The sequence below is a fragment of the Aethalodelphis obliquidens genome, unplaced genomic scaffold, assembly GCF_003676395.1.
Source record: "Aethalodelphis obliquidens isolate GAN/ISIS:26980383/991018 unplaced genomic scaffold, ASM367639v1 scaffold8, whole genome shotgun sequence".
Classification (NCBI taxonomy): Eukaryota; Metazoa; Chordata; class Mammalia; order Artiodactyla; family Delphinidae; genus Aethalodelphis; species Aethalodelphis obliquidens.
In genome coordinates, this window is record NW_020837952.1 from 43,806,973 (window position 1) to 43,822,405 (window position 15,433).

At 37.3% G+C, this 15,433-nt stretch overlaps 2 protein-coding genes across 5 annotated transcripts in view; both read left to right on the forward strand.

Annotated features, from left to right (window-relative positions):
- Positions 1–3,533, forward strand: part of SCYL2 (SCY1 like pseudokinase 2) — a 59,845-nt gene extending 56,312 nt beyond the window's left edge. For all 4 annotated transcript variants that reach the window (XM_027107309.1, XM_027107311.1, XM_027107312.1 and 1 more), the window contains one exon: positions 269–3,533. In XM_027107309.1, coding sequence (XP_026963110.1) covers positions 269–913 — 645 coding nt within the window. In that variant the 3' untranslated portion in view covers positions 914–3,533. The remainder of the gene's footprint in view (positions 1–268) is intronic.
- A 1,101-nt stretch (positions 3,534–4,634) lies between these two features.
- The window catches only part of SLC17A8 (solute carrier family 17 member 8), a 63,068-nt gene continuing 52,269 nt past the window's right edge, over positions 4,635–15,433 (forward strand). Inside the window, exon 1 of the mRNA XM_027107314.1 lies at positions 4,635–7,392. The gene's annotated coding sequence lies outside the window, so the exon portion shown is untranslated. The remainder of the gene's footprint in view (positions 7,393–15,433) is intronic.

Here is a 15,433-nt window from a genome sequence, read left to right on the forward strand (position 1 = left end):
AGGTGCAGCGAGGGAGACAACATTTCATTTAATTGGAGTTCAGAGTTGGGTTCCCTATCATCAGATTGATTACAAATGTTCATGCTTAAAAAGCCTTACAAAAATATGTGGCAGGCTGGATTTGGCCTGTGAGCTGTGGTTTGCTGTCTTAGTGTAGACTATTGAGCTTAATTTTAACTGTCCTTTATAATAAAATTTATCAAATGTTTACTAATTTTTAAGTAATTTGGAATTCTTGGAGATAAAGTAATTTCCTCATATTTTTCAGACTAAGGACCTGACAGACACATTGATGGATAATATGTCATCTTTGACCAGTCTTTCTGTTAGTACCCCTAAAATTTCTTCTTCAAGTACCTTCACTTCTGTTCCTTCCACGGGCCTTGGTATGATGTTTTCTACACCAATTGATAATACAAAGAGAAATTTAACAAATGGCCTAAATGCCAACATGGGCTTTCAGACTTCAGGATTCAATGTGCCAGTTAATACAAACCAGAACTTCTTCAGCAGTCCAAGCGCACCTGGAGTGGCCAAGATGACATTGGGAACACCTTCCACTTTGCCAAACTTCAGTGCTGTGAGTGTTCCTCCTGCTGGTACGAAGCTGACTCAGCAGAGACCCACAGATATGTCTGCTCTTAATAATCTCTTTGGCCCTCAGAAACCCAAAGTTAGCATGAACCAGTTATCACAACAGAAACCAAATCAGTGGCTTAATCAGTTTGTGCCTGCTCAAGGGTCTCCAGGTGTGGGCAGTTCGGTAATGGGAGCACAGACCCGCATGATAGGACAGTCTGCCTTCGGTGTGCAGACTAATCCTTTCTTTAACCCGCAGAACTTTGCACAGCCGCCACCTACTATGACCAGTAGCAGTTCAGCTAGCAGTGACTTAAAAGATCTTTTTGGGTGAGGTGTCATGCTCCTGTTTTTGAAGGATCACTTCAGTTTTAATCATGGGTAAGCTGATTTACATCTATATAATTGGCTTGGAGGAAGTACTTCTGTGGGAAAGTAAATGGTCTTGTCTGACAGAAAAAAACCTGTTGTCATGCCAGCATAGTAGTTGTATGGACTCTTTAACAGTTGAGGTTTTTAAAGCCTTGAGGATTTTTTTCCTCTTACCAACTCCTCTTCAGGTTTTTAAAAGACCCAACCCATATCAATCTCAATGAGAAAAAAAGACACCTGAGTATCTTGAATAGCAGAATTTTTAAATCAAATGTTTATTTTGGCTTGTAAATCTTGGTGTTATTTAAAAAATTGAGTTGATGGTAATTGCAAGTTTCATCTGTTAAATACTACATGGTACACAGTCTGCCTTCACAAGTCATTAGTCTTCATTTTTACTGTGTGAAAAATCTTGATGCTGTATTGATTTGTTTGCATTTAGTGTGACTGAGTGAGAAAATGATAAGCCTAACGAAAAGGATCGGGTCATTTGCTTTTCCAATCTTATTACTTCTTAGATGAACTAATGTTTAGTGCAAAAGACTGAGCAAATACTGCAGAATTTAACTTAACCTTGATTTCATTGGTTCAAACTAAGGCATTATTAACTATCATAAATGCAAACTAATCATTGTAAATTATATTTTAGCATGGTCTGCCTCAAATAGTAATGTTTTTTTCTGCATTTACTTGGATATGTTTAGAATCACTTTTTTTCCTACTGTATCACAGACAGAAGAGGTAGGTACTGATTTGTACAGATATTTGACAAAGCCCTCTGATGTGCTTTCCCTGACTACTGCCTCCATATTTCATTTTGAATTCAAACTTCTGAGGTTGCAGCACATATGAATTGCATTTTCAAAAGGAGATTTGTAAGAATTAAACTATATTTAATGAGTATACTTTTGAGATTTCTGCTGTATTGTTTCAAATGTAATAAACTTTACTTCTCTAAAAATGAGCACTTGTATCTTCTGGCTACTAAAAGATTAATTTTCAGCTTGATACGTTATGATAACGTCTGACTTCGTCAGTTACTGCATCTGAAGTTTAAATCTTCTCTAGGAATTTCAGGACCCTTTGTTCAAACATTTTTATGTCCATAATTAGCCATTTTTAGGAAAGAAAGAATAAATTCTTCTAACAGGAAACATGCTTTCTTTTTCAAGGCCTTTCTCTGATATTTTTCTTTGATTTGCTGATTAGTCAACCATGGAATCTTATGCTATAGATGTCATTTGTATTTCGTTATATTCCATCATGTTATAACTTTAAACTGATCTTTCAGAGAACTATAAATGTATTATAATCGCAGCCATAGAGTTTGTGGTTTTTAATTATCTGAAACCAGCAATCATTTAAAATAAGTCATATGAAGTTTAGTGTGCTGACACTACATTTATTCATTGAAAAAATACGTATACACACACTGAACATACAGTACTTGATTATAAAATGTAAGTTGATAATATTGCTGGCAGCATTCAATAAGAGGGTATGTTAAAAAATAAAAAGTCAGCTTAACATCTGGTTTCTGTATGAGCTGTATTTTGTTACATGGTTTTAGGAGAAGGACTGATAGGAATGCTAAAGAAACTTTTCCAAGAAATGAAAAGCAGTAGGAAGAGCAGATGTTTTTGGCAAATACATTCATACCTGCACCTGATTATTTGTCTCGTTCGTAACACAATATCTATCTTGAGAAAAGTTTACATAAGGAATAAAACTGCTTAACATTGAAGAATTTTTCTTTGTAACAATTCAGTAGTCACAGTTCATTAGGAAATTGCTTTTTATTTTGTAAAATAACTTTGTCAGTGTTGAACTCCTAATTAGAAGGAAAACTTAATAGAACAATTTATATAATTTGAACTTCTAAATATAAAAATAGATTATTTGAAAAAATATGTGATTCTTAGGTAATTTTCACATCTTGAAATTTGTTCATTCATTGAGGTAACGATGCTACATTTTTAGAAGATTTTCTACACTTTTTTCTTACTTTCTTGAAGGTATTTTGTTTAAATCATTTCTATCACTCGAACTGTTACCATTGCCTTTTTCTGTTGTGAAACTGCCTCTAAAAAATAGTGCTATTTTTAGGCTTGTATCTCTCTGTGAACAAAATTTTCAAAGTACTAGATAGATCACCTTAAAATTATGGTAGATATTGACGGCATTTTAAGTCCCTTGGGCTTAGAGTAGAAAGTTAGTAGCTTAAAAAGCACCTGTAGACAAAAATTACAAGAAAGATTCCCTTTTATTTGAATTGGTTCTTTATTCTCCTAATGCTAAAGTGTGTGATATATTTAGAGGATGCATAAAAAGAAATGGAAATAGACTGTGTACTTGGCTGGGGTTTGTTTGTTTTGTTTTGTTTTTATTTTGGAACGCTTATAACCCTCTTTTCACCTGAATAAGTTAAGGAAATAGGTTTTTGTTATTGTTTTTTAACCTGTAAAATACCTCACATGGTTGCTTTTACATATTAAAGGAAAAGGTATATGTGAAAGTACCTGATAGCAAGCACAGAGTATGCACCAAATAAATTTCGGCTTTGACGAAACTTTCCACATTAAGTTGTGATTTCATGCTTTGTTATTTACTGGTCTTGAAATAATTTTAGAACAAAACAAATCTGTAAGAATTCAAACTGTATAGGATCTTAAGAGATTATTTATGTTGCTGGCTTTCAAGCTATAACTGTGACACTCAGTAAGAAATATATCTTACATTACAAACCCAGTATATGAAATTTATACCTGAAACAAAAGTTTCAGAAAATCTTTGATACATATAGTGTACTCTGTTTTTTTTATTATATCCTACTAATTAAAAAAAAAAAAAACTGGTTACAATCCCTAACAAGACTTCATGATATAGTTTGAGTAAAACTGAAATAATTCAACACCATGCAGATGTAGAAACAGAGGGTCAGAGATTTACATGCCCTAACCCAAGAAAGTTAGAGCCAGGAATAGAAGCTAGATTTTTTTTTTTTTTTTCCTGATCTGCAATCCCATGCTTTCTACCATTATATCTTTTATTGTATGAATTCTGGAGTTGCTTTTGTCAAAATGGTTTAATATAGTAAGTATTATGTGTTCAGTACTTATTTGGTACCATAAATATATTTACATTGGAAAAATTGGCATTGAAGAGGAAGAGGGAGATGATAGAACGGAAATGTTCGTGGTCAAAATCAGCCTCTGGGCTGTTTCTCTGAATTGTGGATGAGATGGTTGGGGGAGCCAGGTTAGCAGTGCTTGCAGTACCCAGACATGTAGTAGAATTAAAACATATAACCTTGAGGAGGGGGTGGCATAGTGGAAAAAGCCATTTCACCAAAATGGAGCTTGTTAGATATTAGAAACTTCTATCCAAAGCAGCCAAGTTGCTCTAGCCACTCAGAGAGGACTTAACTACCTGGAGTGCAGAACACATACGTAATTTAAAATTTCCTAGTAACCACATTAAAAAATAAAAATGGGGCTTCCCGGTGGCGCAGTGGTTGAGAGTCTGCCTGCCGATGCAGGGGACGCGGGTTCATGCCCCGGTCCGGGAAGATCCCCCATGCCGCGGAGCAGCTGCGCCCGTGAGCCATGGCCGCTGAGTCTGCGCGTCCGCAGCCTGTTGTTCTGCAACGGGAGAGGCCACAACAGTGAGAGGCCCGCGTACTGCAAAAAAAAAAAAAAAAAAAGTAAAAATGGATGAAATTAATTGTAATAATATATTTTGTTTAACGTAATAGAGCCAAAATATCTTTTCAACATGAATTGATACAAAATTTAATGATATATTTTACGTTCTTTTTTGTACTTAGTCTTGAGATCCAGTGTATATTTTACACTTAGGACATATCAATTCAGGCTGGTCACATTTTGAGTACTTGATAGCCACGTGTGGCCAGTAGCTCCTGTGTTAGATATGTAGGTATATATGGAAGGTCAGACGCCAAAAGAGTGAACTCTGGCAGTTATCAGTTTACTGTCTCCCAGCTCCAAATCCATCCTTCTCTGCCCTGCTTTGTGATACTCGAGCTGGATCCTGTAAACGCATCTCCCTTGCCTGCTTGGCAGAATGTTAGGCTTCGTCGGTAGAGGGTCCTGAAGTGGCACTGCAAAGCAATAGCAGTAAGAAGTCACTTCTGGATTCTGCTTCTCCATTTTTGTTCACTGCAGGAGCCCGGCAGCCCCAGCAGAGGACCCCAGCTGTGCCTCAGTCACACTCCCCCACTTGGGAGCAGCTCCAGTGGGCTGCTTTCGGCCACTCCCTCAAGCAGCTGTCTCCCACTCTGGCCCTCTGACAAATGTCTTCACCACTGGTGGCTGAATGTACCTGTGGAAACCACGCCTTCGCCAAAGAAGGCGCTCAGCTTGAGGGATTGGAGTGGGGAAGAGAGCCTATCCTAGTCTTTAGTTCCTTAATTTTCTTTTTACTTTCTCCTAGCCTAGAGGTAGTAGCTGCCTTTTTTTTTTTTTTTTTTTTGCAACTGCTACTTCTGAATTCCTTAGAGTCCTTTTTTATGCCTTTTAAAGGCATAAAAGGACTAGTAACTTCTACTAGTTGACAATTCATTAAAATTTCCCTGTTCAAATGTCTGGTTTTGTCTCCTAAGCTTACCTTCACTGATAAGACTCCTCAGTCTATTAAGCCATTTAAAAATGGGGCCAATATGAAATAAGTCAGACAAAGACAAATACAAGTATGATTTCACTTTTATGTGGAACCTAAAAGACAAAGGAAAAAAGAAAACAAAACTCACAGAGAACAGATTGGTGGTTATCGGAGGGGAAGTGGATTGGGGTAGTTGGGCAAAATGGGTGAAGGTGGTCAATTGTAATGTGACACATATTAACTAGGCTTATTATTGTAATTATTTTTTAGTGCATACAATAATTGAATTATTAAGTTTTACACCTGAAACTGATATGTTATAAACCAATTTTACCTCAGTAAAAAATAAAAAATTGTCCAAAAAAAAAAAAATGGGGCCATAGGATGGATATATGTGCTGCTAACAAAAGCTATAGGGAATTGTATATATGTAGCCTAGATTAAAACTTTCCTTTCTAAAAGTTCTTTTGAAATGTGCCTTGAGTGGAAATATAATTTAGCTACTCTATACCTATTTGAGCAGTTCCAATTTTCATCTTTCTTTTTTTTTTCCTGTATTTTGGATATATGTTCTTTCTGTGGTGGCCTTGGCTTTCATATGAGAATGAGACTCTAATGTCCAGAGTTTGCATGTAGGAATCAGCATTCATGCAGGTCCCTTCCGAGTCCCTGCCAGTTTTACTAAATGCAATGATCAAACAAAAGTCAAATGTGGGGCTTGTCCACGGGCGTATTAGGAGCATAGAGTGCATGGACTTTGGAGCCAGATAAAGTTGGGGTTTGGTGGGGGGCATATTTTTTTGGAAATTTCAAGCTAAAATTATAGCATTTATGCTCTATGGAGGTGGGATGGGTTGCTTTACACGTTTGTTCAGTTGGAACAGATCCAAAATAGTTTTTAAGAAAATCTTGTCTCTAACAGTGGGTGCTCTTAAGATCACTTTTGTGGAGAGATGGAAAGGCCTCTCACTGAGTGGTATTCTCCTTAGACTGCTCCAGTGTCAGAAGGGGATGGCATCTTTATCCCCAGCTCCAGTGATCATACAGACCTGCCCCTAATCAGCAATGATATCTGTACCCAGATACTTGTCAGAGAACAACATTTAACTCTCTATTGCCCAACATTCAAAACCTCATTTTTGAGAAAGTTTTATGGAGGAGGCCCAAAATTGAGTAATCCATCCATTTCTTTAGAAATTCTGAATGAAATTAAAACCACTGTGGAGACCTTTGTGCCTGGGTTGCGTTATTTTGGCCACACATCAGTTTCTGTTACTGCACTTGGCTTTGGGCTGTATTATGAAACATATTCATGCCAAGGATGACGCTAGTTCACTCTAACATAAAATAGTTTCTTTGAGGATCCACAGGAGAAACTTCAGGTTTCAGATCAGGAGTAAATGTGCTTCTAAGCAACTAGTTTGCCCTTATCTTTTAAAGTCTGAGTAATGGAGCAAATCACATATTAACAGCTTGGAGGTTCAGGCAAATTTGCAGTCCATCTGTAGCAAATATATAGGACATTAATAGTATGCATTGTTCAGTACTTCTGGCTTTATCTGATTTTTAAAATTCTTATTTCTCCTTTGCTCTGATTTCCATTTAAAAAAAAGTTTTGTATTATGTTCTTAGAAATTCTCATTTTGGAACAAGGTAAAGTGTAAATAAGTATATGGAATGAATGAGTTTAAATCTTGTCTCTTTCACCAACTGACCAGAATAAGTTTTCTCAGCTATAAAATGAGGATCACGTCTTACAGACTCATTGGGATTAAATGAAATAAACGTGTGTGAAGCACCTGACAAGGCTCCTGACATACTGTAAGTACTCGATAGATATCTTCACCTGGCTTATGATGGACATAGGCCTCTAAAATAATATCCACTTGAATGAAGAGCAGATACCTCACCGTGCGTGATTTGAATACGTTTATTCTTCAAAAAACAAGCCAAAAATAGGTTATAGGCTATGAGATTCTTGGGACACAAATAGTAATGAGATGTAGGCCATGTCATTAAGGAATTTGCACTGTGGTTATAAAAGGTAGCTGAGTAAGCTGACAATTACAGGACAGTGTGGTATATGCTGTGATAAATCTTAACATAGGAGGGACGGCCAACCTAGGCTAGGGGAGTGGGGAAGACTTCTTTAGAGGAGATGGGCCCTGAGCTCAACCTTGCAGGGAGCCTTTTAAAAATTGTTTTTGATGCTATCAAATGATTAGTTAGGAATTACATTTTCCCAAATTAAGCTGGACACACTGGGGAAAGGATTAGGGTAGGTAACTCCCAAGGTCCTTTTGAATTCTGAGATTACATGAAAATTGCTTGAATTAAGGAAAGTCTGGTCAAATGACTTGATGACCAGGAAAAGTGGAATTAATGTTGGCTGAGTAAGCCAGGGATGACACCAACACAAGGAATAAAATAAGTGAGGAATATTGTTATTTTTAAAGTAATTTATGCTTCGTTGAACATTTCAGAAATTTAAGAATCCACACGTGTGAGTTTAATAAACCTACTTTAAAACAGTGGCTGGTGGATTCCCTAGCAGTCCAGTGGTTAGGACTCCGCTCTTTCACTGCCAGGGTTCGGGTTCAATCTGTGGCCAGGGAACAAAGATCCCGAAAAATAAAATAAAAACGTAAAACAGTGGCTGGCTTCTGGGGGAAAAAATGTCTGGCATGAATAAATTTAGTCTATAAACCACCAGGAGATGTCACTATCTCCCAAGTAATAGTCCATTACATTAGCTCCTTTTCATGTACGTTTTTGAAAACTGACAGACTGTGATAGATTGATGTCTGGCTTGTAATATTGAGTCTATGAGAAGGATAGGACCTCACAGGAAATACTTGTCGAAGGTGTGTAGGTTTGTTCCATCTTGATTCTTGATGCCCTAGATATGTGAACCCTGTTCTCTACTTCATGTATTGAAATTATCTGGACACTCTGGATTTCATTTGTGCTTTCAAGAAAAATTAAGGTGGTGAAAAATCCTCCAAAATATACTCTCTGATCTTGACTTTCTCTCACATTTTCAGGTTTCTTTATTATTGTCCAACTGCATTTATTAAATTATCAGATTTTCTGTGTTCTATCTTGGACACAATCTAAGATATCCTTGAATCTTTTTATTTTTAAGTCAACTTTCATGGTGTGTAAAGCAAAACTGGAACATATTTCCACACTGTAATAATACTGGATGAAATGAACCAGTAGTTCCCCAGTTACTCAGAAGTAAGGATTTCAGACTGTCTGAGCCAATCTATACCAATATATAACAGGAAGTAACACATTAAAGAAAAATAAATTATCTTTATAGCAAGAAAACAGGCTCAAAAATTGATCATCAAGTGTCTTGTGCTGGGGGCTCTGGGAGTGGGATTCTCCAAGATAAAAGGTTAATAATTTGTTAAAGGCAGCCAGTGACAGCCAGAAGATGAGTAGATGGGTGTGATTTCTGCTTCAGTTCTGCCCCAAACCTCAAAAAAACTAAATACAACACTTGTCTTCTCCATGCCCGTTGGTTTCAACAGTAAAGTGGAATAGTCTGTCCAACCTCATTCTCTAGGTACTTATAACCTCAAAGGAGCAGTGAAGAGTGAAGTTAAAGTGTTTCATAAATATAAGGAATTCATGTAAATTCTTCTATGAAAAATACAAAATACTCAAATTATTCCATGCTGTGTAAAGACATCCTATATTTCCATATTTTGATTGTTTGACTTTATTTAAAGTTTTCATTAATAGGGAAAATTTGGGAAATGTTTTTCATTGGGAAAAATTTTAATTTTCATTAATTGGGAAAAATATTTAAGCAGTTACATTGATGAACTGAAAATAGAACTTGATATGTTTCTAGGGTGTCCATGTAGGCAACCTTATGTTTGCAAAGAATTATAGAGACATTTATTTAATAATGGTATAAAATTATGTTCCTATAACTTAGGAACATAGAGCCAAATTAATTGAATTCCAGTACCCAGCTCACAGTGAGCTGAAATGTAATGGGACTAACTATGCTTTATTGTGGGCTGGAAACAGTGCTGTATAATGAAGTGAGCATTTGTAATTAATTGGTTTAAATCCTGGCTCCACCAAAAAACTATGTAACTTTGTAGCTATGTCACCAAAAACTATGTGACTGTGTAACTTCTTGAGTTTGAGCCTCAGTTTCCTAATATGTAAAATGGAGATAATATCTGTTTGGTCATTCTACTTTGTCATTTCTAGTTTTTCATTCTCCCTTGTGAGTATGAAATGAGATCAGGAAACTCAAGTCAGCAAGACAGATAAGGAAGCAATGACTGCAGAATGGGATAAAGGTACCCATTAGCCTCCCCTTAGAAGGGTGGTCTTATTATCAGCCTTGGGTGGATGGTGGCAATTTTAATCCAGGGGCTGGTACGTCAGTGTTATATGTTAAATTCTCTTTATTTTGCTATTGGTTTGCCCTATTTTTTGGTGGAACTTTTTAGTGAAAGCAAACAGATTAGTATGTAATCTCAAAAAACAGCGCCCTGTTTTATTTCTAAAAATTTCACTCTTACTATCACAAGCTTACCTATACAGTCACACCTCTGTATCTGTGTGTGGGGGGGTTCTAGCCATCCCCCCCCCCCGTAACCCCCACAGGATGCCAAACTCTGGGACGCTCAAGTCCCTTATTGGCCCTCTGTGTCCACAGATGCAGAACCCATAGATATGGAGGGCCGACAGTAATTAGGTGCTCAGTGACATTTTTAAAGACACAAGGATTCTGAATACATCTTTCCTGAATTGTTATGTTAAAGGCAGTCTTTAGTACCCAAAGTGGGACTTATAGGATCACAATGTACTGTGTATTGTGGTGACACAAGCTCAGGAAATGGGCTTAAGGACCTAGTCCCCAATCTCCACATTCTACTGGCCAGGTTACCTTGGGCAAAATTGAGTCTTGGTTTCTCTACCTGATTATTTGTTACACAGGTGGTTGGGAGAATCAAATGAGATACTTGAACGTGCTGTATGCACATTTGACTATTAATAAAAGAATGTCAAAAATAGAAGTGCAGTGAAAAAAATCAAGTTTTATATACATTCAGATTAGTACTAATGATAGTTATCAACAATATACAAATTTTAAAGGATTGGGAGAAATACTGGATAAAATAGAAAGTTTTATGTTGGTATTAGTATGTTCTGTGGACAGGGGGAGAGGAGTATGGAATTGGGGTGTAGAATGGGGCTCAGAAAAGCTGCCACAGAATTCAGGAGAGAAGGAGCCTCAGAAAGATTAATTTTCTTCATTACCTCTGTTTCCTTATGAAGTTTCTTATCCTAAAAGGTGAATAATTAGGTCATTAGCTTTGAGCCTGTTTAAAATTCTCCACCTAACACTTTGATTGGGTTTGATGAAACTATTTTCTTGAGCAAATTATATATATATGTGTATATATATACATACACACACACACACAGAAACACACACACATATATATATATATATATATATATTTTTTTTTTTTTTTGTCTATGTAGATTAGAATGACTTGGCTAACAACCAGCTTATGAGATCCACTTTTTTCACTGTTGGGAGACTGGAGTCCTACCTAAAATTGAACTGGACGGTCAGGCTTGCCCTCATGGTGTTAGGTACAGGCACTATTGGCATTTCAGGATTTCAGGACTAAATATCAAATAAATGTTTTTATTTTACTTTAAATTTTTATTAGTATTTTCACTGGGTATATAATTTTAGGTTGACAATTTTTTCCCTATTTTTTAAAGAGATTATTCCATTGTCTTCTGACTTTCAATATTTCTAATAAGAGGTAAACTGTCATTCTTATCTTTATTTCTCATCTAATAGAGCCAGAGCAAAAACCTTTGGGTTTTTTATCTCTTGGGTTTTAAATCATTGATAAAGTCAAGATTATCAGTGAGGAGCAGAAACTATCTTAGCTAGAGTAAACTAAAAGGAGGGCAATTTGTTATAAGGATTGGGTAATTCATGAAACCCAAGGGTAGGACAGCTGGGTCTAGACAAACAGGAATTGGAAGGCCATTAGAAACAGACATCCTCAGACTGCTAAAGTTTCATTGTGTTTCGTTCCTCTTACTCTTTGCCAGACCATTGTTCTCTCCATCTCCAGTCCATAATGTGAATGTAACCCTCCCCCCACCAGTTACAGTTCCAGGGTTCTGAAAGATTAACTAGCAGTCTTTCAATTCTAAAGTTAAATTACAGGAAAATTTGGCATCTGACTGGCTCAGCACAGTGCAGGTGCCCATCGCTGGTCCATCCAACAGTGGTCAGAGGAGATGGGAAACATTATAGTATATACAGGACTTTGGGGGGCCTGTCTCCATAAAAGAGGAGGGGGGGTGGTAGTGAGAGGGAAGTTCCCTGAGAATGAGGAATTGCTATGTTCTGGGCAATCACCTCTAAAGATGTCCTAGTCAATCTTATTTTCTCTAGGGAAGAGGCTCTTTCTGTACAGGATGATGGGAAGTCATCGAGTACATGCAATGGCTGGATTTTTTTTCTAATGCATATTCAGTCTACATATCCTAAGCATAGACCAAAGCTTTAGTTTCATGGCCCTCAGGGGTTTCTGTTCCATACATCATTTCATCTATCTTTGCTGTATTTGTTACTTTGCGATGGGGAGCACATATTTTAATGCTCTTCTGTAACCACTAAATTATATAAAGCTCATGATCATTGTTCCAGTCTTGTTTTCTACCACATGGTAAACTCACCCAACTCTCTGAAACTATGCAAATTTCCCCCAGGCGCCATGCTCTCTCATGCAAGTTTTTGCTCCTACATTTTTTTTCTTTAGTTTGCCTCGGTCTTTCATCCCTGAAAGCTTATACTATCATCCCCTCTTCTAGGAAACCCTCTCCCACTCCCTTAGGAAGCTAATTTAGGTGTCCTTACCTTTGCTCCCACTACCACATGTGTCACTCACCACACCATATGGACTCATTCATTTTCTGGTTTGTTTCTTTAAGGGAAATATCACAGTTCAGCCTATACCACCAGTGTCTCAAAAAGGCCTGCCACATAGTAGGCCCTCATGAGAAGGAACAAATGAATAAAACGAGCCTCGGTTCTGGAAAGTCTGGCTTTATATTTTCTTGTGTCTATTATCCACAGCTCTAGTGTAGAAGTTAGGAGTTCAGGCTCTGATGCCAGACTTCCTGGGTCTGTATCCCGTCTCTGCCTAGTTTCCTAGTTGTGCGAACTTGAGTAAGTTGACTTAAAATCTCTGTGCCTCAGTTTCCTCATCTGTAGATGGTATAAAAACAGTACCTACCTGAGAGAGTCGTTGTGGGGATTAAATGAGTTAAGTGCATAAAGTTTGGCACCTAGAGGGTGTTCCATAAGTGTTAGTTATTATTATCATCAAACATCTAAATCACTGCCAAAAAAGCCTTTGCAGATTCAGGTGTGTGTCATGAGCAATACATTCTGCAGAAAAGGTTTGTGCTCTTAGCAGTCATTGACCCTTAAAAGAGATTCACATGGTCTTTGCCTAGTGGTGCTTCCATTGTGTGCTCTAAGAGATTAGTAACCTAAAGTTATCTGGGGATTGAGGAATGGGTTAGAAGCTTCACCAGGGGATGTTTTCTATAGCAAGAGAGTGTGTTTATCATATTTTATTTTGATTGTATTTGATGAATGATTGAGCTTTTTGGAGACAGGTGAAGACATTTTGGTGGAGTGATTAGATATGTGATTTCCTGGAGTCTTAGCATTCTCAGCCTTGAGGAGTTGTGGGTGGCAAGGTTGGTGGCCTGAAAATATCCTTTTAAGAGCACAGGGCTGGATAGGGTTTTTTTTGCAGAAACGGATAAACTGCCTCTGAAATTTGTATGGAAACACAAAAGACTTAGAATAGCCAAAACAATTTTAATAAAAGAACAAAGTTGGAGGACTTTCATTTCCCAATTTCAAAACTTACTCTATAAAGCTACAGTCAACAGAGTGTGATATTGGTAGAAGGATAGACATAAAGATCAATGGAACAGAATTGAGAGTCCAGAAATAATTTTTTTATATTTCTGTTCCATTGATTTTTGACAAGGGTGCTAAGGCAATTCATTGGAGAAAGGATAGCCTTTCTAACAAATGGTGCTGGGACAACTGGATATCCACATGGAAAAAAGATGAACTTAGGGCTTCCCTAGTGGCACAGTGGTTAAGAATCCACCTGCCAATGCAGGGGACACAGCTTCATTCCCTGGTCCAGGAAGATCCTACATGCTGCAGAGCAGCTAAGCCCATGTGCCACAACTACTGAAGCCTGCGTGCTCTAGGACCCGAGTGCTGCAGCTACTGAAGCCCATGTGCCAGCGCCCGTGCTCCACAACAATGAGAAGCCCACGCAATGCAATGAAGAGTAGCCCCCACTCACCACAACTAGAAAAAGCCTGTGCACAGCAACGAAGACCCAACGCAGCCAAAAAAATAAAGACGAACTTAGACGTTTACCTTATACCATACATAAAAATGAACTCAAAATGGATCGTAGACTTAAATGTCAGAGCTAAAACAATTAAACTTTTAGAAAACAAAAAAATTGGAGAAAATCTTCAGGACCTCAGTTTAGGCAAAGATTTCTTACAAGACACAGTCTATGTAAGAACAAAAACTGATACATTGGACCTCACCCCATCAAAATTTAAAATATTTGCACTTAAAAATGTAGCATAAAGAAAATGAAAAGACAAACAGTAGACTGGGAGACAATATTTGCAAGTCGTATTATCTGATAAAGAATTTGTATTGAGAATATACACTCATACACCTCAATAATAAGGCAAAAAACTCATTTTAAAAATGGGCAATATATTTGAATAGAAATTTTACCAAAAAAGTTACACCAGTGACAAATAAGCACATGACAACATGGCCAATGCCATTAGTCATCAGAGAAATGCAAATTAAAACCACAATGAGATACCATTTTATACCCACTTGAATGGTTATACAAAAAAAAAAAAAAACAGACAACAAATATTGGTGAAGATGTCAGAAATGGGAGTCCTCATATATACCACTGGGAATGTAAAATAGTGCTGCCACTTTGGAAAATAATTTGGCCGTTTCTTAAAAGTTTAAACATATACTTGCCATACAGTCCACCAATTCCACTCCTAGGTATTTCCCCAAGAGAAATGAAAAGATTTTTCCACCGCAAGATTTGCACACAAATGTTCTTAACAATTGTATTCGTAATAGCCAGAGATTGGAAGCAACCTAAATGTCCATCAATGGATAGACACAATGTGGTATGTCCATACAATAAAATATACCACAGAAAGCAGAAAAGGAGGCACAAACTACTGACACAAGTTGTGACATGGACAAACCTGAAAATCATCATATTAAATGGAAGAAGCTAGACACAAGAGACAATATATTGTATGGTATATAGTGTGTTGATGCCATTTATATGAAATGTCTAGTAAAGGCAAATCTATAGAGAGAGAAAGATTGATGGTTGCCTGGGGCAGTGTGGGGTATGGGAGATGGGGACTAACTGTGAATATGAGGGATATTTTTGGGATGATAGAAATGTTCTACCTGCTTTGTGCTTTATGGTGATGCTTCCACAACATGGTAAATTTACTAAAAATCATTGATTGTCCACTTGAAATAGGTGAATTGTGTGATATGCAAAATATACCTCAGTAAAGTCAGAGGAGGTAGTATGGGGTGGTGGGGGTGGGAGGGGGTGGAAGAAAGGAGGAGGAGAGAGAGACAGAGACAAAGACAGAGACAGAGAATGAGAATAGGACTGCATGGAGCCAGGCTGTGTGGATCTGAAATAGCAAGTCTAACCTCTCTTTGCCTCAGTTTCCTGTC